General features: G+C 32.1%; 1 protein-coding gene across 1 annotated transcript; it reads right to left on the reverse strand.

The window, feature by feature from the left end:
• Positions 1–1,106: 1,106 nt before the first annotated feature.
• Positions 1,107–24,867, reverse strand: LOC126737649 (uncharacterized). Its single transcript, XM_050442632.1, has 3 exons — positions 24,604–24,867; positions 1,803–1,997; positions 1,107–1,708 (listed from the first exon to the last, which is right to left on the reverse strand). Exons 1-3 carry the CDS (start codon positions 24,679–24,681, stop codon positions 1,418–1,420), a joined length of 564 nt encoding a protein of 187 aa, XP_050298589.1. The 5' UTR covers positions 24,682–24,867; the 3' UTR covers positions 1,107–1,417.
• Positions 24,868–27,528: the final 2,661 nt, after the last annotated feature.

Consider the following 27,528-nt stretch of genomic DNA (forward strand, 5'->3'; position numbering starts at 1 on the left):
GGCAAAACTTCCAGCGTTCAGGTAGCGCTCGGTTCTGATAAACCTGGCCAATTACACCCTAAATGTTTGACGTGGCACAGATTTTAAAAAAACCTGCTTACAAAGCAAAGCTGTACAGTAAAATAATTTAAAATAAGTAGGCATAATTCTCCTCGTCTAAATCTGCCAAGGTTGCATCGATGGGCGGGCGTATATTTCGCGCACATCATTTACTCCATCTGTTCGGTAATCCGACTATAGTAAGATTGATCTTCTCACTACTATAAGACAAGTGTAACGATTCCAATTTACTATCGTCCACCGTTGATAAAGACTTTGGCTCGTTTAGAGTTTTTGGCAAAGAATTGGTTTTATAACCGATATTCTCATTAAACGATTGCCGTCTCTGTCTGCACTTGACGATTCCACAGTTTTTTTCGAACTCCTCCTCGTCCAACGAGCGCGTTTTAAACTGATATTTCAAATTCCATGCCTTAAACTTCAGGCAGTCGTTTGATAAGATTATCAATTATAAAACCAATTCCTTGCTAAAAATTTTAAACCAATCAAAGTCTTTACCAACGGTGGACGATAGTCAATTGGAACACTTGTCCCGTAGAAGTGAGAAGATTAATCTTTTTAGAATTAGCAACTTAAGTTAGGAGGAAAAGCAACAGCAAAAGCGTAAATAAATAAAAACGTATAAGGAGGAGAAGAGGAGGGTTTGAAGTGAGCAATACAGATCGGAATCCTTCAAAGAAGATGAAGACGTGCTCTTAAGCAGACTGAAAATATACAGGCAAGAGGACCAAACGGACAGTGCTAAGTCGTTGGACCTTCAAATTTCTTTACGGCGTAGCCGAAGAAAAACTGCAATATGCAATTACTACAATATTTTTAGCTAAACTTATTTATTTTTAAAAAATTGGCTTTTGGAGAAATAGAAAAAATAAAGGTGCTTATAAAAAAACTTACATCATGGCAGTAAGAAACATCTCATTTTTTAAAAAACCATGTAACCCAATTAGTGTAGCTCCTCTTTCGAAATATGATCTAAAATACTACCAGCAAATTATCACCAAAAGCTCGCCTTGAAAAAAAAACTATAAAAATAAAACTCCATTACATAAAATAAAATATTTTTAATAATACTCACCAATGCCAGGATCATGCCCATCTATTTTTACGGCATTTCTTGTTCGAAATCCTATTTGGTACTTCAAAGTTAAATCATTTCAGCTTAATAAATGTTTTTACATATACGATTGATGAATTAGATAAAAATATTATAATTCAAATAACAAATAAATCGATAAACTAATTACTTGTGTAAGTTTATATTAAAAACTGAACAAAAGAATTTCAGTAAACCTATATAATTGTAATTTATATTTACAGGCAAAGGAATATCTATTTCTCTTATTTACGCGATAAACAATTATGCTATTGAGTAAGTCCTAATGAAAATATCTCCATCACTAGAAGACTTTCTGGACGATGATTCGCTGTGTAAAGTTGCTATCTCAATATTAGATTTACAACGCCCCCTATCAAAATTTCTGAAAATTCTCGGTCTTTCTAATTTTTGTTTAAATTCTCTTAAGATATTAGTATTCCGAGATGCTAAATCTTTAAAACTATTAGGAGTCGATGTACTTGATCGCGTTTTTATATTGTTTAAGTTTTCTAGAACCGATGAGACATGCTTTTCAAGTTTAAGCTCTTGATCCTAAAAAAAAATTCGCTTTCACATATTATTTAATGACTTTTTTATGTAAATAAATAAGGTAAATTTGATATAAAAAAGTTTTTCTAATATTTACTTTTTGTTTAGTTTTTCTTCTATGTGCAGCATACCACATCCATAAAAAATAAAGGCACAAAATGATTCCCGCAGTAATTAAAGCTGATAATCTGCTTGTAGCTGAGTTGGGTATACCGTGATACACCGCTAGGCCAATCAGGAAAAGCACTACTACTATAGCTAGGCAGCGCCCTTCTTTTTTACGTTGAGCTTCCTAAAAAAATTGCAGAATAAGATTGAAATATATTGAAATATAGAATATTATAATAATATGTGCTAACATGTATATACAATTTGTCTAAGTCTATGCTGGTCAACTAGCAAGTTACGAAAAGATGGTGTCCTTTTTGTGAAACTATAAATATGATGTTATTCTGTCAAAAATATTTACAAAAAGGTAAATAGTGTTTAATAGCTTTTACATAACTTCATTTATCTACAACTTTTCTTTTGACTTTTTAATTGTATGTTGGAAGGGATGATACTGAATTATTAGCTGTATTCTTTCATTCCATTAATTATTGCATAAATTTTCCTGAACCGTACATTGATTACTGCAAATAAACTTTTTACTGAGGTAGATATTTTTAAATCAAACGTTGCATCGTTTAAGTCAAATGAAGGAAGTAAATATTGATACATTATGTTTCTAGGATTTAAAAGTTGATTATTTTGTTAGTTTTCTGGAAAATCAGTTTAATATATTTTAGATAGTAAACTAATGTGCCTGCTAAAATGCTTTAGTGATAAAATGTTTATAGTATAAGAATAAATATAATAAAATATTATGTTAAAATTTCGTTGAAATCTCAGTCATTTTTTTAAAAGAAAGCAACAATATAAGACAAATTCCTTAAATTATCCCGATATTTTAAAAAAATAGTTTTTTCATTGAGGTATTTAAAAAATGATAACATTTAGGATTGTGATTTGTGAAGGACTTTAACGGTGATATTTTTATTAATATACAGGGTGGCGCATAGAAAACTTTTCACCCCGAATTTCTCCTAGATTCTTTAAAATTTCTTAAAAAATCATAAAACGCTCTCACCGTCGATTTTTGATTTTAGAAGGACAAAATAATCTCGCATTTATACGCGGGGGTAATAACTACCCTTAAAACTTTAAATGGAAACTGGGGTTGAGTGATACCTTATTTTAAAGGTCATGTGGCTTAGAATGGCGAAGCTTATAGATTCTGTATAACCTTAGAACATTGAAGAGCTAGAATTAGCATTGCCATGGAACTATCGGCAGTTTGTTTGCTTGCAACATCTCTGATGCAATGATGCCAGTTGCTTATGTAGAATGGAAAAAAAATGCACTTTGTAATATCATAAAAATTTGTCAGTTATTTTGACAGGCGCAAAACAATACTATTTCTTTTCAATAAAATATGAAGCATTTTTTTCATAAAATAAAGTATGATAAAATACTCTATAAATCAGTCAACATTAAATAAATGTAGATAACGCAAATTAGAGAAAAGGGCAACAACATCGCAACGCCGCGCGATCGCATTATTGATTTCACCGACACAAGTAATCTTTACCAGTGACGTCGTCAAAAAGTATTTATTATTAATAGCTTGTGCTTTAAATTATAAAAAATATTACCGCTTGTGAAGTCTTTATGCGTTTTTTAACGTATTTCATTAGAATATAGGTACTTATCTGATAAAAAGCATTTTTCTAGAAATAAAATATTTTATAATTAATTATAGATTTCTCAATAAGTTTTTATTATTCTACGTTTATGACGACGATTGTCTCTTGATATGATGTTATGACAATATTGGTATTTGCCTGTAAAAAGATCGCCTTTAATCATCTTTTTCTCATGGTGTGACACAAACGGCACAAGTTTTTACTATCGTAACAATTCACAAAAATACTCAAATGAGGCCTCTTTCCTTTATCAACCAAAAACACAGAATTTCACAAATGCCAAATGTAAACACAAAACCGTTTGTATAACATTTCCCAAGATGACATCAGCCTTTGTGCCGATACAGAATCTGTTCGCCACTTAAATCCGAACCTACCAAGAACATGAACCGAGAGACCAGGCTCGTATTCGGCAAAAAATTCTAGAAGAAGATGACCTTGAGGAAACCGTGAAGCGCATGCTAACTAGCGAGACAACGAGGTTGATTGTCGGCCTATATTGTAGCAACAAGACGAGTTAGCATTTTTATAAGGGAGAGAACAAAATGCGAAGTTGTTAAGAACCACTTTATGATACTTAGTCAAATGGGGATTTTTTAAGAAACCAAGAAGATCTTTATATACAGATAGTCGTAATCTGGATAAACGAAGAGTAAATGTTAACTTGGAAAAAAGTTTCCAAGTTCTTTCCTAATATCATATTGGGCAAAAGGGAACTCCCTTATTTTGGAAGATGGACCCTTGCGGCAGAAAATTGTTATCCAAGGCAAAGGAGAGGAAAGAAGGCAAATCGTTGTGACTAAATATTGAATTCCGGAGTTGTTAGAGAAACTCTATACTGATTTATTAAAAGGACATCTTGGAGTCAAAAAACTCTAGGAAAAGTAATGAAAATATTTTACTAGATCAATATGAGGGTAGACGTAGGTAACTGGAAATGCATCTTATGTACGGCAAGTAATAGGCCACGGAGAAAGCGGAAGGCTTTGATGTATCAGTGCAAATGCCCAAATAGTCGTGGGTAAATAAGTCCCTTTAAAAGGGTTAGTACTAAGGTTACTGATCCGTTCCCCAAATTAGAAGCAGGTAATAAGTTCATCGTAGTCATGAAGGATTACTTAAGCAAATGGATTGAGATGCACCTCTACGAAACCAGGAAGCCTTATTAAAAAAAAAATCATCACCAATCTGCCGATTTGGTGTACCTTTAGAGCTACATTCAAACTAAGGAAATTTTGGATCCTGCTTGTTCCAGAACATCTGTAGATGCGTAGAACGAACAAATAGATCATTATTTATTCATTCATAGACCATTTATCGGTATTTGGTCAAACTAATTTCTAGCCACCAAAGAGGCAGAACTTTCTTAATTTTTTCTTTTAGCTTTTCGATCGAACATGGCCATGAAAGCACTGGAGAATCCATGCGACCTGAAGTTTGAGTGTCTACCAGAAACCGATGTCGGCAATAAGGCGGACTACGTTGCGTTGGCTTCTGACCAACTTATATGGACGTTTAGGATGCTTTGTATCTTTTGAAGGAGGAGTTGCTTGCCAAGTCTCTGAAGCCTAGAAATTCCTAAACTCGAATGCGGACTCGGTAATTTAAGATGATCCGCAGTATGGTAGAGATCATTTTCAGGTTTTTAGATATCCAAACGTCGCCTTCTGTGGATATCGAACATTGATTTCCACCATGTTTGGAATTATTTCGGGACGAAATAAGCTTAGGGAGAGTGCAGTGAAAATTGGTAGCGCCGCGAATATAAAGCTGTTCTTTTGGAATTATTCCGGTAGCACCATCAGTAATTTCTAAAAATCTAAAATCTATCTAAAAATTATTTCTCAGTATTGTAATAAGCTTTTTCAACTAATAAATTTTTCATCTTTTTTTTTTAAATGCGTTTGGTATGTTAATCCTCTAACTGAAATTTGTAGATGGTTAAATCATTGCTAACGAAGGTAATAAATAGAGATGTAAGTCAAGGCTGAAGTGGGTATTGGAAGATTTATTTTACGAGCACTTTGAGTATTTCTAAAAGGTCCGCTAATAAAATGGCAGAGTATTTCTTATGCATTAAACATACAGTTTTCAGAATTAATGCTAGAGTTAACATTTTTGTAGATATAAATTGGGATTTAACAGAATTACTACATCCTATATTGCACAAGTATCTTAATGTACGCTTTTGTAAAATAAACACTTCGTGAAACAAATATCCAGAGCAGCTTTCCCCAAAACAAATTCCGTATCATAAATAGTTAATTAAGGCAAAATAAGCACTTTTTGTTATTTTTTTTGTTAAGGTTACCTCTAATCGTTCGCATGGTAAAACATCCTGATGCCAATTTTAGACATAATTACCCTACATGTTTGTCAAATTTTAATTTGTCATCTATTACCAAACCCAGAAGTTTACCATAGCTTGCGGTCAAAATTGGATCTGTGTTTAATACCATATTGTTAAGTTTACATTTAAAATATGAGTCTTGGACACATTAGAAGACAAACAGTTACAAGCACACAATTTTTTAATGTTGGCCAGAACCGTGTTAAGATCAGCATTAAGGACATGAATATCTTTATTCTGCCAATGCAAAGTGGTACTGTCGACAAAAGAAGTGCTCTGTCCATTTTAAATTATCGCCGGCAGATCACTAACATAGATAAAAAAGAGAAGTGGTTCCAAAATAGAATATTGTGGCACTCCTGTCGATACCGACAACTCATCTGGTATGTTACCCCAAAAATAACTTTCTGATTCCTCTTTGACAGATAGGACTCGAGCCAATGTAGTATTGACCCCCTGAAGCCATAGACTTCAAACTTCTGCAGTAGAATGTCATGTGATATACAGTCAAAGGCTTTAGCCAAATTACAAAATACCACTGCAGCCGATTTTCCCTCATTTAACTTCAGGTAGAGTCTCTGAAACATATAAATGATATTTTTGAGTGGCTGAAACCCATGAATCCAGCAGCTATTAAGTAAATTATTAACTTTCAAAAATTTCCAGTTTTATCTTGAAAAGTTTTTCCGTCATCTTTGGCAGAATACGTAATAGTGAGATTGGCCTATAATTAGATGGAATATTCTCACCTTGTTTAAAAATAGGGACTACAACTACCCCTTTTTAGAAGATATGAAAAGTCACCCGGTAAAAATTGATAATTAATACTATTGGCCAATATTGACATCATCAGATTTAAAAATATTCTAATGGAAATACCATCTTAGCCAGAAGAATTTTTATTTTTACATTCAGTAAGACACGTTTAGACAATCCTAGGATATTTATATTTCCTTATTATAGTATTTTAATATTGCCTATAGTTGGACTTTTTAGTGAATTTTACTTATGAATTGGTAGCTATATTTTATATGTTATGTGCTTGGTCATTTTTTATTTCGGTATTTATATTTTTGAATTTCCGGAGTTTTTGCATTTTAATAGCTAGCTTTTAAATCATTCTTTCTTGAAATTGTTTTAATAAATATCTAAATATCAAAATATAATTATATTAATAATGTCTTTAATTTCATATTTAAACAAATACAATAATATTATCAAAAAAAAAACAAATAACCCTAATGCCTATCTAACATGTGGTTAAAAAAGTAAATAAAAAACTAAAAAAAAATAAAAATTAAAAAAAAGCTATTTGAACACGAATATTTCCAAAACTCACGCATTAAAATGTAAAAAAGAGAATTAAAAAAATTGTTTAAAACATTTGTAGTGTATTAAGGTATAAGTTAAGTTATAATTAGTCCATTTGCCTAATACCTATTAATAAACTAATTTTTATGGTACTGAAAGGTATAAAACTTTCAATTAATATAGGTTTTTATCGACATTGACCCATTTTAATACGATGTTTTAAGGCTGCACAAACGCAGCATATTATAGAAGCAAAGACATAGCTAACCCAAGTAATTAGAGAACAAAACCAAACATCCGTCGACAGTTAATTAAAAATGTTTTTCAGTTTTCCCGATTAAAAACGACAAATATAAACAAACAATATGCGAAAACGTTCAATATGTTTGAGTGATTTTGCACTCTGTTATTGTAATTGAATTTTTGCGAGTCAAATATTTGTGTGTTGAAAATGAGGGAAATTATGTGAAACAACTTGAAAATGTAAATATAGCTTAAAGGCAAAGGAAAATAATTTAATTGAAAATGAACATGAAAGAAAATAGTACATATGTTCTCTAGATCTTAAGCTTTTAAGTTTGTTTCAATCTGTAAATGTATTAAGAATCCATGATAGGATAAGATAATGTTAAATTAATTGCTTATGTGGCGAATTATAAAGAGAAGTTAAAATCTTATACTTTATATGAGTGATACACATTATTTAACTACAATAAAGTAATGGGTTTACTCATTCATTGCTTTATTGTAATTAATTAGGTCACAAATTGTTCAAAATTATAAATTTATCTAATGGTGATGAAACATAAATTAAGGAATGTATGGACTATTAATTACTTAAAAACATTAAAAAACAAAAAAATTAAACATTTTTAAATATTGTCTACAAATTAAATAAATATTGTAAGAAACATAAATTAAATTCTAAGCACACATAACTAAATAGAGCAACATCAAAGAATATTTCTTTCTCTATTCTTAACATGCAGCTAGTATATGTGCATTTAATATAATTATTTATTTTTATTACTTAATATATTTTTGTTCACCTACTCCTTTAGATAATATGGCAAGTAGATGAAAAAAGATTAGATAAATATACCATATAAGGCAGGCAATATGGGGTACCCATACAACATAGTGCTTTGGTTTGTCAGGGTTAGGTGCCTACTTTATGTTATTATTTATTTGGCCAGAAACAGATAATTAACAAGGAGTCTAATTTAATTTTCCAGTTGAAAATAAACATTGTCACGTCTATCTCATATAAAAGAAAATTTGATAAAAGTATTTTTCACCGCCAGAATTAAAATAGAAATGAAAACTCAGCAGCCACCCCTCATTGCAATGCAATCCAATGAAGATCAGACAACTTCATTGCGATGATGTTTTGTTTTAAGACCAATGATTCTACCGCATGTGCGAGCAAGATTTCTTAGGTGATTTTGACAGGTAATAAGACTTATATTGCGAACAACTTGAAAAGTTGTTTAGACTCTAAACCGTGGTTCAATAAAAGTGGCAGCAAAGTAGTCAATATGCTGTTTATCGCAAATAGCTCCAGGATCCAAGCTCTGCAAAACGTATCAATTTTGTTGCCATGCGAAATACATGCAAGAAGATGATCGATACGACGAAAAATATAATAAAAGAGTAAAGAATAAATTTCTGAATTGCTTAAATGGATCAAGATCGTTCTGGTCTGTAGCAAAAGCAGTTGGTCAAGATTTCTGTAGGTCAAAAGTTTCACCATACACTGGAAAAAATGGTTCAAAGGTCTCAGACTATTTCATCTTTTGAATATTATTTTCACATATGGAGCTCTGTATCCAAACACAACATCCAACAGATTTAAAGCTGCTTAATTTCTTCAGGAAGGCCGCATACGTACTATAGAATAATATATAATAGTATATCTAGAAGGTTGTACAATTTGGTTCATAGAAGATGGTGGAGCTGGCTATTGTATCGATATTCTATTTTATCAATACTATTACGGTAAATGCTCTACCGAACTGGTTGATATCATTCCACCTAGAGCTATACACACCAGATTTACTCGACAAACAGATGTGATGAAAATCGAGTGCACCTGGAGAGGCCAGAACATCGCTGTATGGAGACGCCTTTTATGTAGAAGTCCAAATTTGTAGAACCAACTTCCAAAGCACGTCTTTCCCAAAAATTATAGCCTGCAGAACTTTAAAAAATATCCAAGGACACCTGCGTAGCACTGGCGCTAATCGTGATATTCGATAACCATAACATTTGCCCTATTGTTAGTTCAGCTCAGTATTTGCTAGTACGTCAACCGATTTAATTTGGCATTATTGAATTGACATTTTGACAGACACGATGGGCATTTCCATTTAAAATATCAAAGTGAGTTTAACTGGAGGTGATTAACACAACTTTGTCAAATACAAAAATTGAACGTCCCCTTTTTAGGATGGTCCGTTTTGAAATTAAAGCACTGTATATATATTTATAAATATCTATCTTAGAGATAATTATTAACTTTAAAATCTATATGACGAAGCGTAAATTTAAGAATTGGAAAGTTAAGAGGATACATTTACTTCTTAGGCAATTTTTAAATTAAACCATATTAATCACGTAGAAACTAGGTACTTAAATGTCTTATTACTTCAAAAAACAATATTATCAAGGTATATTTTAAAAATCTGAAAATAATTCCATATTGGGTCTATGGAAATTAAGGTTTTCAAAGCAAGGAATATGGTACGTACTAGTTCTGTTGAACCACGTAAAGATGTAAAAATGACATCTTATTAAATAAACCTTTAGATATTGCCAATCACTTAAATAATTATTTGTTGAAGCGTCACTTATGATGGTGAACCAATAACCTAGTAAGTATCTTATCATTTTGAAATCTAGATTAGATAATACCTTAACAGTGAAAAAATTTCTTCTAGACAGTTAGTTTAAGTTGGGAAATGATGGTCGAAAGACACAAGTTTCAATACAAGTTGCACAAAAATCTGATAATTTCTTAAAAATGTGAACAGTTATGTTTGAATTCAGTTTCGTAATTTATCATGGTTACATTATTAAAAAATTCAAAAAATTGTAACCACAGTACTAAACAATCAACAGAGCGTGTCATTTTTTTTCGGTTTTCTATCAATGCCTATAATATGAAAAGTACTCAAGATATATTTTTTAAATCCCTGAGCACCTGGTTTATTGCTTGCTTTCCGCTTATCGTTGATTTTTGGAATACCCTGTATATTTATATATTCTAAATATATACACGAAATAATGATAATATAACAAATAATATACAAAACGCTTTATTTATTTAAACAATATACGAGCCCCCTGCTTCCGAGATACTAGATATTATATTGAATTTATTTTATGGAAGCAATAATAAATATAATATTTGTTGAAAGTTATTTAACTGCAAACGTTAAAACACCCAAAATGACAAAATATAAATAGCAGCAATGAAATTCTGCAAAATAAATGTTTTCTGTACCAGACTAAACACGTTAAATTAAACCAAAATGTGGTTAGCATTGTTGGGTTTCAAGGGTTAAATTTCGGTTGAAAGCCGACAAAGTGTAAATAATTAACATAAAGCTAAAAGTGCTAATTTCAGAGACACGCTCAAACGAACGAAAAGGAGAGGTTTGGCCATTTACTTAAACGTTTTCATTTATTTTATAAAGCAAAATAAGCAGATTTAAAGCAATTTTATAAATTTTTATTTTGAAATAAATGTAAAATATTTTAATTGTTCGAGACTAAAATTCTATTAACGCTTTTAAGAAAAATAAAATTACTTTTTAATGTGAAAATCCACGGTGCGAATGTAAATCTAATAATAGTTTTTCCAAACACTGGATTTTTATGATTTAATGGCGTTAAGCTCTAACAAATAATAATTATATCGTAAATATTACAGGTTAACGGATTTAGCGGGCTAGGATAATCTGGATTTATGTTTTACCGACACTTTTTATTACTTTTAGGAAATTTTTGAATAAAATATTGCAAATTAGTAATTTACAATGTTTTTATGATACTTTAAGTGTTCTTAAAAAATTTAGATAAAATTCTGCCTTATATCTAGACATAAATCTAGTATAATTTTCAAAGAGGGCTTTGTTATAATCGGCCTATATTAGGCCTTCTTCAGGGCAATAACTTAAGGCCTTTCTTCGTACATCATATAACAGAACATAACGTTAGCATACAAAAAACTAAAAAGATTTTTAAATTTAAAAGTAAGAGTTTTATTTCAAACCAGCAATTACAGGACCAATAGAATTTCTGTTTTAATTCCTATCTAAAGTTTTAAGTTTAATTTGAAGCTGTTAGAATTCATGATAAATTTAGATTTCTTGTCTGAAACCAAATAACTTACATTTCTAAGTAAATTTACGAAGTGCATTTATGTGGAACTAATAGCTTATTTGTGAATAATTTCCAATCAATTTTTTGCAACTTTAAAAATTGATCAAGATGAGTATGTTTCATTACGTAAAACAAAAGAAGTATATGTATACATTTTTTAATTTATTTAGTTCAATCTACAAACATTAACCTATTTTTATGGCTAGTGAGACTTTTCACCAGCCAACAATGTCAATTACGGAAATGTCATTCGACATTATCGATCTTTTTGGTTAAGTTTGCTTTGTTATTTGTTTTTGTTTTTATCCGGTGTCCACGTTTTACAAAGGAAAACAATTTCTTGTAGTTGCATCTTATACAGGCTTTTGAAGTAGACTTTCTTACAAAGATTCTCAATAAGACGTCGAATTTTATGATGGATCCTAATTTCTTAGATTTTGCCTTAGACATAGATAAGGAAGAACAAAGGGTTTAATTAAGAATCGAAAGAACGCGATTACGGGACACAAGCAGTGTTTTTGAATTACCTGAAAGGGAATTTTGGAAAAATTTTCGTTTAACTTGAAGAACTCACTCCACGTATGAATCAGTTTCAAAAAAGCACTAAAATTACAATAGTTAATAGAATTTTTACTGCACTAAGATTTTATGCCCAAGGATCTTATCAAAGAAGTGTTGGTAATAAAGTCAAAGTATCAATGTAATAATTTTATTTTATTAAATGTTCAAAATGCGCGTCGTTATTAGCAAGACAATAAAAAACCCTATTTTCAAGCTCCTTATTAACATTGGCAATGGTCTGCCCGCTAATTTCTCTGCATTCTTGAAATATTCTATTTTTTAAATTCTTAATACTCTCAGGTGGGGTTTTATAAACTTTGTTTTTTTTTAAGTAGCCCAAAGAGAAAAGTCTAGTGGGGTTAGGTCCGGAGACCACGCAGGCCAATCGATTGCACCACGTCTGCCAATCCACTTTTCTCGAAAATTTTCATCAAGCCACTCTCGAAATTTGTTAAACTAATTAAATTTGTTTTTCTACCCTACCGATTTACACTTTAATTGCTTCTTGGTCAATCAATTTTATTTTTTTTACAACCATTGATAGCATAATGAATGCCCTTTAAAATAATGTATCACACCATGGGGTAGCCATTTGACATACCAAAGTTTGTCGTAAATAAAATATTCATTATTTCTTGACATTTTCGCTAACTATTTGCTTACACATTTACCGATTTCATTTTTTTTGGCACCGTCGAATAGAGAATTTTATGCTGCTTACTATGATGTATCACACGATGGGGGTTCCCATTTGACATATTAAAGTGAGGTTAGCTGGAGGTGAGGAGGTGATTGACAGAACTTCAGTAAATGCATAATTAAACGTCCCCCTGTATATCTAATTTGACGTGTTTTTTTTTTTTTTTTTTTTTTTTAAAGTTATTAAGGGTGGATTGTTTTGAAATGAAAGCTCTGTATAATCCTTTTATCCTTAATTCAATCGTTTGTTCTTTCTCTTCCATTTCTAAGGCAAAATTAATAATAATATTATCTTAAATCTATATTTTGAGACAAATATGAAAATATTAATTTAATAGTAAATATATTTAAATAAAAAAAAAAGAAAATATATTAAGTACACACTAGGAAAGAGATAAGATAAAATAAGGAGGATCCATCATAAAATTCGCCGTCTTATTGATACCTAAAATTACTTCAAAAATCTATAAGAAAACTTTTCCCTTATCGGCATCCCTTATGGATATAGGATGAAAACAGAAACAATAACAAAGCATACTTATAACTTAAAAGATCGATAATGTCGAATGACATTTCAGTAATTGACATTGTGGGCTGTGAAAAACCCCATTAGCTATAAAAATAGGTTAATGTTTGTAGATTGGGTAGTATAAGCACAGGTTAACTACTAAATTCCGTATTTAAGCTGTGGTATAAGAATGTCTAAAGCCAAACGATGCCGAGTGACATAGAGAAAAGGTTAGCGAGTGCTAATCGCGCATAGAAAGATATTTTCTTTCTATATTTTTTTTTGTCTATTTTTATGTTTATCGAGTTAGAGAGTACCGCTGCAGATAGTCAATGCAGTATGTGTCCTACAAATAATAAATATATATTATATATATTATATTATTATATACAGGGTGTCTCACGACGAATAGACGCGATCGATATCTCGAAAACTAATTTTTCAAAACGTTTGAACATTTGGCAACATGGCATAGTCGATGAGGGCTACACAACTAAAATATTTTGACAGTTGTGACGTTTCCGGTTATATCGGAAGTAGGTGTCAACTTCGTTATTTTAAATGGAATACCCTGTAAAATAACGAAGTTGACACCTACTTCCGGTATAACCGGAAACGTCACAACTGTCAAAATATTTTAGTTGTGTAGCCCCCATCGACTGTGCCATGTTGCCAAATTTTCAAAATTTTTGAAAAATTAGTTTCCGAGATATCGATCGCGTCTATTCGTCGTGAGACGCCCTGTATAGTAGTAGAAAATTAGTTAACAAATTAGGAGAATTTGTTAATTTTCAAATCTGCTACAAAAACGTCATCCTCACAAGAAAGATAAATATATCTTTCTTTCAATTTTATCTATTTTCAATCTTTCCCTATTATCTAGTATCTAGTAAAACGCTCTGTACAGAGTATCTATGCAGCGCAGACTTGGGGGTAAAATATGATTCATTAGTGGTTACACCAGCAAACATTCTCATTGCATTGTTAAGCTATGAATCTATTTTGTGGACGTGTGTCCTTCAATCGTTTCAAGTCTTTGTCACATATGAGTCATGCCACAACCCTAGTATGTGGCAAAGACTTGAAGGGATGGGTGACATGAGAAACAGACAGACTGGTTCAACATGATCAATGGTATTAACATATATTATACGGTTGTGCTTATTAATCTATTATTTTCTTTTTATATTTTCTTAGTTCTGTTTTTGCTGTTTAATTTTTTTATTTTGTTAATATTAAGTTCACGACATCTTATACGATATAGGGTAGTATCACCGCCTTTTGTTTGAGTAAGGTGGCATTGGTGTTCATAATCGCGATTCAATCCTTTTTGTCTCAAATCCATATACTGTTTGCTAAACGTAATAAGAATTTTATTTTTTATATGCAAATTAGGTATTTTGAATTTGAATTTGAATATATGGTAAGTTTATTTGCCTTCAGGCATTACGAAACTCCAATGTAACTGCCAACCCGCTAAGTAAAAACAATTTTTACGCCAGACGTTAAAACAAGTCTAAGTACAATCCCGTGGAATTAGCGCAAACAACAAAACTTTTTACCGATGAATTAGGCTTTTGTTTACGCCCTGATGATTACGTCCTGAAGACTAAGGGTATGGTGAACATCTGGCAACGCGTCTCACTTGGACACGTATAACAACATTCTACAATTTTGTTTTTTTTTTAGGAAAAATCCACTATCCGTTGCTGAACTTCTAGAAGAAGCCGAAAAGTTGGAAGAGGATGATGTTCAAATATTGTAATATATTATATATATATAAATATTGCCTGAAGTATATATATCACCCTCCCAGAAAATGATGGCGAAAATACCGATTGCGACTCAGGGGATGAGGAAGATAACGATCCAAACAATCTTAGTACCCGGCAACTCATGGCAGACGGCGAGCTTATGTATAGCAAAGAGAATAGGCGCAGTTTATTAAATATGAAGGACTTTATAAAAGGACAGCAAGGTTATATTGAAAATCAATCGCAGTCAGTTACTGAAAGCATGCAACCTCCTAAAAAAAAAGAGTAAGCCCGAAATAAAATTTCAATGGGAGAAGGGCGATTTGAATAGGTCAAATGTCTCTTGGAGTGGTACTCTGGAACCAACATTGACGCTATATAAGGATAGTCATCCTGTTGAATTTTTTCAACTTTTTATGAGTCAGTTACTTGTCGAAGAACTCGTGAATTATACTGTAAGACATGCCACTCAAAAAAATGTTCCTGTATTTGAGCTTTCAAGCAATATATTATATGTATTTATTGAAACTCTTCTGGTTAGCGGTTACGTTCCTCTACCAGGCCGAAGAATGTTTTGGGAAGAACCGGGAGAGTACATAATTCACTAGTAGCTCAGTCAATGAGACGCAATCAGTTTGAGGAAATATGCAGATTCTTTCATGCTGCTGATAACAACGCCTTATCTCAAGGGAACAAAATGGCAAAGTTGCGTCCAATTATTAACACGTTGAATACGAAATTTTTACAATTTGCACCCTTGCAGCCAAACATTTTAATAGACGAGTCGATGGTTCCTTACTATGGAAAACATGGCTGCAAGCAATTTATACGCAGTAAGCCGATTCGATTCGGATACAAAGCTTGGGTTATGAGTACCAAACCAGGTTATTGCTTATAGTTTGAGATTTATCAAGGACGAAAAAACAAAGAAATCGCTAGTAAAAGTCAAGGTCTTGGAGAATCTGTTGTACTAAACTTTGCTGAGGTTCTGCAAAGAGAATATTCTAGTTTGCGCTTTTCACTATACTTTGATCATTTTTTTACCTCTGCAAAACTAATATACAAGCTTACTCAGATAAATTTTGGAGCAACAGGGATAGTGAGAGAAAATAGAACAATGAAATGTGAATTAAATGACTTAAAGGTAATGAAAAATTCTGAAGTGGTTGCTGGTGGATAAAGAGAAAGGTATCGTAGGTATAAAATGGAAGGACAATAGTGTTGTTACTGTTCTGTCAAATAAATACGGTGTTGATCCATTACAAAAATGTAAAAGATTTTCAGTTCAAGAAAAAATTAAAGTTGATGTTCCACAACCCCATGCAATAAAAATGTATAACACATTCATGGGGCGGTGTTAATCAAATGGATAATAATATATCTAATTATCGAATTTCCATGAGGGACAAAAAGTAGTATACCCCCATTCTCTATTAAATGATTGATTTGTGCTAGTCAACTAGCCCGGGCATACGGGTATGAACACGATAATCTTTATTTTCGAAGAGAAATTTTCCAGTACCTTCTAAAGAGATACGGAGTTAGACCAAAAATGCCTGGGCCAAAGAGATCTTCTGTATATTCTACCACTTCGGAAGGACGACACTTGATAGTTTGTCAACAGCTAAGAAGAAGATGTTCTCTATGTAAAAACAAAACCACAAAATCATGTGAAACTTGTCAAATTCCAGTTTACGACAAATGTGTTCATGAATTTCATAAAATGTAACTACTTTATAATTTTTTCATTTGAAATATCCGAAAATAAAAAATATATGATTAGGTTCCCTTTTTTATTCAATAAGCGCCCAAGGGGTGGTTAACGACCCATCTAAAAAAAAATTATAAAATTTTTCGTGCCATATTTGGTCGTTTTTTAATTTAAAACAATAATTTTAATTTAAAAAAAAAGTTCATAGTTCTGGGCATTACTGGGTTAAGTAAGGACTATTTTTTTTTCTTAAATAACTGATGCTACTTTTTGTAATAATTTTATTAATAACGACTTTTCTCTTTATTTCTTTTAACTCTAATTAAAAGTGCTTCAGCTTGAATATGTCTAAAACTGGAATAGATATTTAGTCGCTAACTAATCATAAGTTAAATTAAAGTTAAATTTGGCGGCATGACTTGCATACAGGTAAGTTATTTTTAATACTAAAAGTGTAGGAACTTGACAGAATTTTGTAGTGTTAGTAATTGATTGTGCTGACGATCAAAGGTTGGCGTCATTAATTAAAGATTAAAATAGCGGAATTAAAATACCTTATTAGTAATTAAAAATAGAAATTAATTTTTAAGGTGGAAAAGGGCGAAAAGAAAATGATATATAAATTTTAAAAAGACTTAGGATTCTTTCAAACATATCATCAAACATTCTAAAAAATTTAAAAAAAAACTTTGGATTTTAGAAATAAAAATGCTTTTACCTATCTTAATAATATTGTAGATAAAGTTATACTTACGTAGGTTCGTATCGCATATAATAAGAATTTCTAAATTCTTATGAGATTAAAAAAAGACGAAAGAATAATTTTATTTCATTACTGAATTATTTAGTAATTAGGAAGTATTGAGATTCGGTCCACTTAAATAAATCAAAAGCATTTATTCTAATTACAGAACCTCTATATTTCGCCACTAATTTATAGCTTCGGCAGAATAAAAGCTAAAAAGCGAAAGGAATTGCACACTATTAACACTTTAACTGCCATGCTGATTTTGAGAACAAAAATGTACCGGGTTATTTCTATTTGTTTTAAGTAAAAATCATGAAACAAAATGTGTTTTTTTTTATTTTTTGTGTAAAAAATGCCGTGTCCACATATGGTACACAGGCCTAGCATTACGATATTTCTACTAATGTCTAGTCACTGGCCATGCGTACAATATATGGACACTCAAGGACAAAAATGACATCGAATATAGTTCAAGCGCGGAGCATAAGCAGCGGAGCAGAGGTTTCACTGTCACTGCCCACTGGATTCAGTTTGATGCGGACTGTCGAAGGCTACGTATATGATCGACTTTGCGATTCAAAACCGTTATTATGGCGCGCAATAGAAAATCACTTAGTTCTTTTAAGTTGCAATTAGAGGTGAAAAAGGCAGCCAATGAGTTACAAAATTATGAAAACATGAGTGATGGTTTTTCTGATTATTCAAGTTCAGATTTGGACCCCACGTAAAAACAAACAGATGACACATGCTCGAGTGAATCTGATAACGAACCGTAAGCGAAAATTTCTAATAAAGGTTAGAATACCAAAAGGTAAATACAATAATAGGTTTTTTTAATCTGTTTTTGATTTTAGAAAACGTAACACCGACAGCGAATGTACGAAAAATGTATACCTCTGGTTTTGACCCTTCACATGAAGATATAGGTGCGGCGTGCGCGAGTAAATCAAAATCCAATTATAAACCTTTATCGTGCAAACAGAACACTTTTATGAAAAGTGTGTTTACCAAAAATTAAATAAAATATTAGTTTGCGTATTTGAAATGTTTGTCTCTGAAGATGTGATAAATATGATTGTGACTCAAACAAATATTTACGCAGAGTAACAAATTCTTAGCGGAATAATAAACGAAACGATTACGAAAGATTCACGTCTAAATTCATGGAAAGACACTAATTACAATGAAATTCGTACATTCATAGCGTTTCTTGTTTGGATGGGACTCAACTCAAAGCCATCATTACCTGATTACTGGCGCAGAAGTCCATTATATAAAAGTGAAATTTCAAATTATATGCCCCGAAATCGATTTGAATTACTTGAATGTTTCACCTTGCAAACAATAACGAGTGTCCTGAAAATGACAGACTTCACAAGGTTCAAAGTCTTGTTGATAAAATGAACGCTAATTTTTATCGTTGTATGGTTCCGGAGTCGTGTGTCTGCATTGATGAGACGATGATTCCGTTTAGAGGCAAGCTGTCCTTTAGACAGTACATAAAAGGAAAGCGTCACAAGTTTGGAATAAAACTTTTTAAAATTTTTTTGCCGGGGGGTTATACAAATAAGGTAAAAATATATTGCGGCAAAGAAAAAATTAATGAACAACCGGTTGCGGAAAAGATAGTTATGGAAATGATTGAACCCTTATTAGATGAAGGAAGAACACTTGTGTTGGATAACTGGTATAAATGAGTTAACTTAGCTGAAAATTTGCAAACTAGATACACTCATCTTATAGGAACATTACGCAAGAATCGAAAAAATCTTCTTAAAGATGTCGTGGAAGCCAAGCTCGAAAAGGGGGAGATCGTCGCCAAACAAAAAAATAAAGTAGTAGTTATGAAATGGCAAGACAAAAGAGAGGTGCTTTTTTTGTCGACAAAACATAAAGATAATATGGTAGAGGTAACGCATAGACAAGGCCCCAAAAGAAAACCAGCCGCGATTATCGAGTATAATAATGCTAAATCATTTGTGAACACTTCAGATCAGATGACAGCTTACTCAAACTCATTACGAAAGTCTGTCAAATGGTACAGGAAGCTGGCATTTGAGTTGATAACTGGCACTTCAGTGGTGAATTCTTTGATTATTTTTAAATCAATCAACAAAAATAAAATTTCGGTTACAGAATTCAAAGAGAATCTGTGCCTGCAACTTTTACAGACAAATAAACCACCCCTTCCCGTACAAGTTCAACAAAAACATGAGCTTACTCAAAATGCTCTTAACAAACGAGGTAGATGCACGACTTGTTACAAAAGAAACTCCGAACTACAGGGTAAAATTCTGCTGTTAAGAACACCAAAAGAATTATTTATGTATGTAATGGATGTGAAGGAAGCCCATTTATGTGTTTGGACTGTTTCTTAGCCAATCATGTTTGCACAAAAAAAAAACTAAAAAAAAAATTCATAACAGACGTTTTTAGTTACTTTTTTAATGAAAAACATACGTTATTTTTGCCTATGTACCGTGAATTTTCATTTAAAAAATTGAGAAAATAAATGTTTATCTCAAGTTTATTGTATTATTTGCTATACCTCTAAAAGCTAAAAAAATTCCAGGCCATTTTATGATAGTATAATGTTACGCCAGACCCATCGATATTCCCATTTAAATATTCAATAGATGTGTACCAGCCACGAACACATGGCCGAGAATCCTTCTAATGCATGTGTCCCATATGTGTACACATGGCCGAGAAATAAAATTCTTTGTGTCCATATATGGTACACATGGCAGTTAAAGTGTTGAAATGTCCAAATGGTCAAACTACCAAAAACATATTTAAAAAAAAATATACGAAAACAATTATATTTAAAATCAATAAAATATTTACAATTGGGAAATAAATTCGAAATTTAAAATAGACGTATACGTATTAAATACCCCAAAAAAATTTCGGCTTACATTTTGTTGGTTAAAATTAAAAGAAATAAAATACACAAAGTTAATGGCTAGGTACATGGTAACATTTCTTATATAAAAGTTCCTTATAAAGAATGGGGCGCTATCTTCGTTGAAAACAAAAAAAAAAAATATGTCCCTGTATTTTTTTTAAATACGAGGTCGGTTCTAAACGGTATCTCACAAATGTAACAAAATTTTGATATATCGATGGTTTGGTTCCAAATGTGGCTATCTTCAAAAATTGTATTTTTAAGGTATTTACATAGCCTTGTTGAAAATAAGGATTTCTAATAGTTCCAAAAGGAGCTATATCGATAAATTTAAATTTGGCGCCAAAATTGGCAATTTAAAAAGTGTCTGTCTACTCTTCAAATTATTTTATGAGGTCCAAATATGTTTAAAATCACTAAGCTACTTTTGGAACTGTGAAAATATATTTTTGTGAATTCCATATCTCTCCAAAATCACATAGCCTGTTTTGGAAATAATTATTTTAAGTAAAATGTTGGCGCGCTTTGCAGTTAGCTACTTGCTTGGACGTGTCAGCTGATTTAGAATGCTTCATTTACGTTTTTTAATTCGTTTTTTTAAGCTTTTGTTTCTTTTAAGTCAGTTGTGTTTTGATATGCATTGCGTTCGTGTGTAAACTTTTTTCGTGCAAAATGAGTCGAGGCAAAAAAATACTAATGATGCTGCCCAAACAACCATCTTTAGAAAATATTCCTGACGTCGGCGTCGCTGAAAATTTGGACACTACTGGTAAGTTTTTTTACTATCTTTAACTTATTATATTGTAATATCTTATTATTGTCTTTAGTAAGTTGGTCTACTGTTCTTACCGATTTTTGGTTGTGAATAAATAAAAAAAGACCGTATGTATTTATGTTTGCCAATTCTGCAATTACAATTCATTAACTTTTAGGATTGCTTAAGTTCGTATCTAAAGTTATTCTCAGAAGTACCTACTTATGGCTGTTTCTGTAAATTATTTAGTATTACATTAATTATTTAGAGCAATACAAAACGTGTAAAAAAAACTGTGGATGGTTTTTGCGTAAAAATCAATCGTAAATCTATATCTATCTATTTTATGAGTGTGTGTGATGGTGCTAAAGCGATTTTAGAGTTTTGTTTGTCAATTATTTTTAACGTAATAATATTATTTTTAAAATACGTAGGCACAACAGTACAACTACCTTTTCCTAAGAAATTAAAATTTTTGTTAAAAGATATAGTTTTTTAGAGTTTTAATTATAAAAATGTCTTTTTAGAAAATCTTAATCAGGCACCATTTTGTTCGGCCCACTCTGATTCAAATACAGTATCTGCTGAAGAACCCGAATCCACCAGCCAATCAGTTAACGGTAACTAAAATCAGTAATAATATGAGAATTATCTATGTAAATAATAATAATATTATTCTTTAATTTTCTTTATTCTTCATTAATTCTTTTATTTTATTATTATTCTTATTTATGATTTTTTAGTAGAACTTGACGAAGAACCTTTTGGTTCAGATGACTCCATTAAAGATGCAGACTATCTTCCCAGTGACCAATCAGGTAAGTTAATAAAAACAGCAATGACTCTTGGTGTTAGGAATTCGGGGCTTCCATATATAAACTCAAAAGGAATCACGTTCTTAGGTGAACCATGCAACAATTCTTGCAGGTAGGAATAAGATTGACACTTCTTTAAACGTAGATCATAATTTTTTTTTTCAATTTAGGATTAAATTAAAAACTCATATTGGCCAGGAAGAAAGGATAAATATTTTTACATCATTTTGGAATCTTGTAAATGTTGAGAGGCAACGAGATTTCCTAAATAATTTGGTAGAGGTTATCGATTGTAAACGAAGAAAGAATGTGTTAGAAAGGGATTTCTAAATTTTGCCATTAAAAAACGTGTCCCAAATAGTAACACCACAGAAAAAGATAAGAGAGGCGGTTATGGTACCTCTAAAATATCAGAAATTTCCTACAGTCTCTTCTCATTACTGCAGAAAAGACTCAAAAAAAAATGTATTTGGATCAAAAATTGAACCTAAAGCAGATGCACAGGTTATACCAAGAAGATTGTGCCAAAGAAAATATGGAATGTTTAAAGGAGTCATTCTATCGCCATATTTTTAATTCTCATTTTAATCTATCATTCCATAAGCCTCGAAAGGATCAATGTCCAACATGTACAGCGTATGAATCTGCACGGAAATCAAAGTAAATTTGCTGCAAAACTATGAAGATCACATTAAAAATAAAGAAACAGCCAGACAGGAAAAAAATTTGGATAAGGATGCAGCAAAGGAAAATCCTAAAGAAATACATTCCGCCAACTTTGATTTGCAATAAGTATTGTATGTGCCAACAGATCCCACTAACCTCATTCTTTTTTACAAGACGAAGTTAGCCACATACAATTTTACTATTTTTAACGGTAGAGATAATTCTGGAAAATGTTACATGTGGTCTGAAGTAGAAGGTTCACGTGGCCCATGCGAAATAGTATCTTGTTTATTCCACCATCTCAAAAGTCTTTCTACATCCATTCAAAATGTAAGGCTCTTTAGTGACATATGTGGGGGCCAAACTAAAAATTTGTTTGTCATGTTTATTTATGCCGTACAAGTTTTACCGATAGAGGTCATTGACCAAAAATTCCTGGTTTCAGGACACAGTCAAATGGAATGCGATTCAATGCACGCAAGAATTGAAATTGCATCCAAAAATGTCCCAGTTTATTTGCCGCATAAATGGGTAACCATTGCTCGGAATGCAAAAAAAAATGACCCTAAGTACGAAGTTTTTCAAAAAAAAGACATAGCTTTTGTTGACTGGAAAACCCTGGCAAAGCTAATTATGATCAACCGAAACAAGGATCAAGATGGGAATGTGCTTAATTGGCATCATATTAAGTGGATTAGGTATGAAAAGGCATTCCCTTTTACAATGAAAATTAAAACAGATTTTGATGAAGATTTTTGCAGTATAATGATTCTTCCACACAGAGGAAGACGAGTGACGAGTGTTGCTTCCCTGGAAAAATGTCTCAAACCCTTTCACGAGGAAAAGAGGAAAATTTCAGCATTAAAGCTGAAACATTTAAAAGAAATTTGCAATTCTGGGAGTGTCCCAGATGACTGCCGGCTCTTTTTTACAAGTTTGCTAAGTAGTAACGAAACCATTGATGAAGATGAAACGGTGGTTCCAGATGTAAATGACCCTGAGGGCGAAGACTTTTTCTTACAATAATGTTATTAATAATTATATTTATCTTTCATTATTATGTTTAGAATTAGTTCTTTAAGTTTATAGCTTTTCGCATCACTACAACTTTGAGAAAGTATTATGTGCCAAATGAGGCTATCTGCATTTTTCCTGTTTAAATTAGTTGTTATTTATGTTTTTTGAAAATCTGGGTCATTATAAGATTTTTTGTTTTATTCAAATAAAAAATATATAAATAAAAAGATGAGTTTTATTAAAATATGTTTTTTTTATAGATTTGATTTGATACAGCCTATTAAACTTTATTTTGTGTTTCCTAAATATAAAGCATTTTGTAGATAGCTACATACGGAAACACACCATCGATATATAATTTTAATAAATAACAATTTATGACACTAAGTTGGTCCATGTTAGTTTTAGAATTAATGAATTTATTGTCATTGTTCATATGAACCATTTCTATAAACAAACGTTTACGATAATTTGCCTCAATATGCAATATAGTGACATGATCAAAATCAAATTGATGCTTTTCATCCAAAAAATGAACTGCCAAGGCGCAAGATTTTTTAACGTAGTGTTCGTTTTTTTTTTTCAATATGTATTTGGTGCTTTGACCATTTGGACATTTTAATAGTGTGTCATTCTTTTAGTTTTGTATGGCGAAATATAGAGGTTCTGTAATAAGAATCAAGGATTTTGATTTAGTTCAACAGACCAAATCCCAATAATTCTATATATAGAAATAGTATATAATATCTTATGTATAACATTTAATTAGATAATGGTAGAATAAGTATTTTTTATTAAATTAAAAGTTTTTTATTTCCTAATAATTAATATTACCAGATTTATTTATTGTATTACGTTTATTAATATTGATTTTTTGTAATGCATTCATATACGATGACATTAAATATTAAATTTAAAGTGAAAAATATCCTAAAAAATTTAAAAAACTAATTTTTTAAACTTACCCGTTCCATTTTTTCAGTCTCTTCATCATCGGCTAAAGTTAAAACTAAGTCCTTCTTCGATTGATCAACTACCACCATAATTTGAATCACAGAAAATACACTTTTGACCAAAAAAAACTTAATCAAATAATTACTTAATTCAGAGATACATTCTGATAACTAAAATTATACGTCCCACTCTATTCCTTTGGAAACAGTAACAACATACTAAAATCAGGATTGATTGAAAGGAAAAGTCGGGAGCATGAGAATCAGCGGTCAAGAAAAGTCCGAGAACAAGTTGCAAGTAAACGTACACCTACACATATTTCATTCAGATTTTCAGGCGTTTGTGTAGGGGAATATAAAGTAAAATAGCATATTTTAGAATAATTTTGTTCCCACTCTTTGCTCAGAAATAAACCAATTTTTTTTATATATTAAACGAAAAAGCATATTGTATGAAATTCCAAAATTGTAAAACATAAATTTTATATATTTCACAAATTATTAAAATACCATTATAACGAAATTCTAATCTAAATAACTAATTTTTTAAGACGTTCTGTTTAATCTCTCGCTAGCTAATAACTAAGGCCGCTTTTGGGTTTAATATCAGAACTTTTATCTTTCGGCATTACCCAAAACCATTAATTTTATTTTATCTTTTGGGTCTCAATATTTAATTTTTAATCCTTATCTTTTTTATATTTATTTGGGATCCTATTAGCTATTAAGGAAAGAAATAAAGTCCATATTACAGATTCAATCACATAACAATTTTTATCATTATATAGTAAATATACATATTAATAAAATTAAATCACATGATGTTCTTGAGAACTTAAGTTATGAAATGCCCCTTAAAATCGATTTCATTAAAACAAAATTCTATATCTGCATTTACATTAAAGTAATGTTAATCCCCTTACATCATTATTTGAAAATTATAATCTCACTAAAATAATTGAAGAGCCAACCAGAGTCTCGGCTACTTGCAGCACTCTTCTTGATGCCATATGTCTAACGTGTCTCAGATACATATTAAAGGGGTCATTTGCGCAGACAACATTTCAGATCACAACTTGGTTTTCTGTTTTCTGAACGGTTGCTTTCAAGAAATTGGTTCACGCGTCCTTGAAGACAAACTTATTTGTTTTTTGTAAGTTACCTAATTATTTTTGTTACATGTGGAACATTGTTAGAAAGACTATTAACTAGAGAAGTTTTTTAACACATTATAAAACCACACAACTTTTTTTATTATTATTTTTTCCATTGTAAAGTTGACGTAACATTTTTTTTCTATTGGTTTGAGGAAGTTTGTTACTCCACTATTAGTTTCTCTTTAAATATTTGTCTCAATTATTACCTAAATCTAAATGAGACAACATTAGCCTTTAAAATAAAATTAATTGTGCACCATTTTGGCCAAAAATTAAAAAAAAAAAATTAAAAAGGTTAAAATAAAAAAACGAGGAAAATCTAATAAAAAAAGAAAAAAGTATATTACTCCTTAAATTTGAGGAAAAACAAAAAAATACTATGCGTTTTAAATAGCCAGTAAGCTGACCTATTGGATGTACACGACAATGGTTAGACCCATCATTACATACGCAGCACCTATATGGTGGCATGCGGCAGAAAAGAGGACTGTAATACAGATACTCAACAAAACACAACGTTATATCTGGGCATAACAGGAGCGATGTCAACAACGCCGACTGCTGCCCTAGATAACCTGATAGGACTAAGCCCGCTACACTTAGTGGTACGGGCTGAAGCTATATCGGGGGCGAAAAGACTGCTGTCAAATGGCGCAACAATCCTATCGAAAGATGGGCACAATGCCTTATTTGACAAGATACAGGACCTTGGGCGCCTGGCCCTAAGAACAGACAGAACCAAGGTCACATACCTAGACAAACCTTTTGTCATCAAAGAGAAAAGGGGACCACTGGACGCAGAAGCGGACAGGCTCAGGCAAAGAGGTTACTCAGTATGGCACACAGCAACCAAACGATCCAAGATCGGGGTAGCTGTGGGCATGGTGGAGGACGAACAACAGGGCAGACAACTCATGCTAAACCTGGGCCTGGAAACAACAAATTTACCGCATAATAGGAATACAAACCTGTGTCCAACTGATGAGAGAAGGGCTGCCAAGAGGCAAAACCTTCGCAATTTTCACAGGATACCAGGCTGCAACACTGCACTACAACAGTTCGAGACTAAGTCAAGGACTGTGCAAAGCTGCTGGGAGGATCACAGGAATCTCGCCGAAGCGCAAAATAGGCCAGAGATAATTCTAGCAGAGAATATGGGCAACAATAAGGCTGCAAGAAGGGCTATCCAACTTGCAACTCAGGGAGTCAGCAACAGCCTGGTAGGCCCTGAACCAACATGTTGTGTCAACGATAAGACCTGGAAGAGGGAAATCGGCAACTGGCTAACAAACCAGAACAAATCCTACTGGGAACAGCTGCCAAAGATGGAATAATCCAAACAACTTATAGGCAGCCCACCCTTCAAGAAGGGTGAGAACATACTGGGCCTCTCCAGACAACAACTGCGAAGGGTCGCGGGGCTATTTACAGGCCATGCGCCCAGCAGGAAACACCTGCATACGCTAGGGAAATCAGTTACCTCGCTATATAGGGGATGCAATGAGGAGGACGAAACAACTCTTCATATACTGTGCTTCTGTGAAGCATTTAATCAAACCAGGGCAACATTCCTGAGGGAAGAGAAACCATCACCAGAGGGTATAAGAAATCTACCACTGGGCACAATCCTGGACTTCCTTGAAGCTACAGAATTGAACCTGTGGGACTAAACATATGGGACACAATAGGACTGCTTCTTAGCAGAACGCAGTGTAGGGAGCCACAAGGCCCCACCCAGCGGTGGAGTTTTAGTGGGTACAGGACGAAACAGACTCGACAC

The sequence above is a fragment of the Anthonomus grandis genome, chromosome 1, assembly GCF_022605725.1.
Source record: "Anthonomus grandis grandis chromosome 1, icAntGran1.3, whole genome shotgun sequence".
In the NCBI taxonomy this organism is placed as follows: Eukaryota; Metazoa; Arthropoda; class Insecta; order Coleoptera; family Curculionidae; genus Anthonomus; species Anthonomus grandis.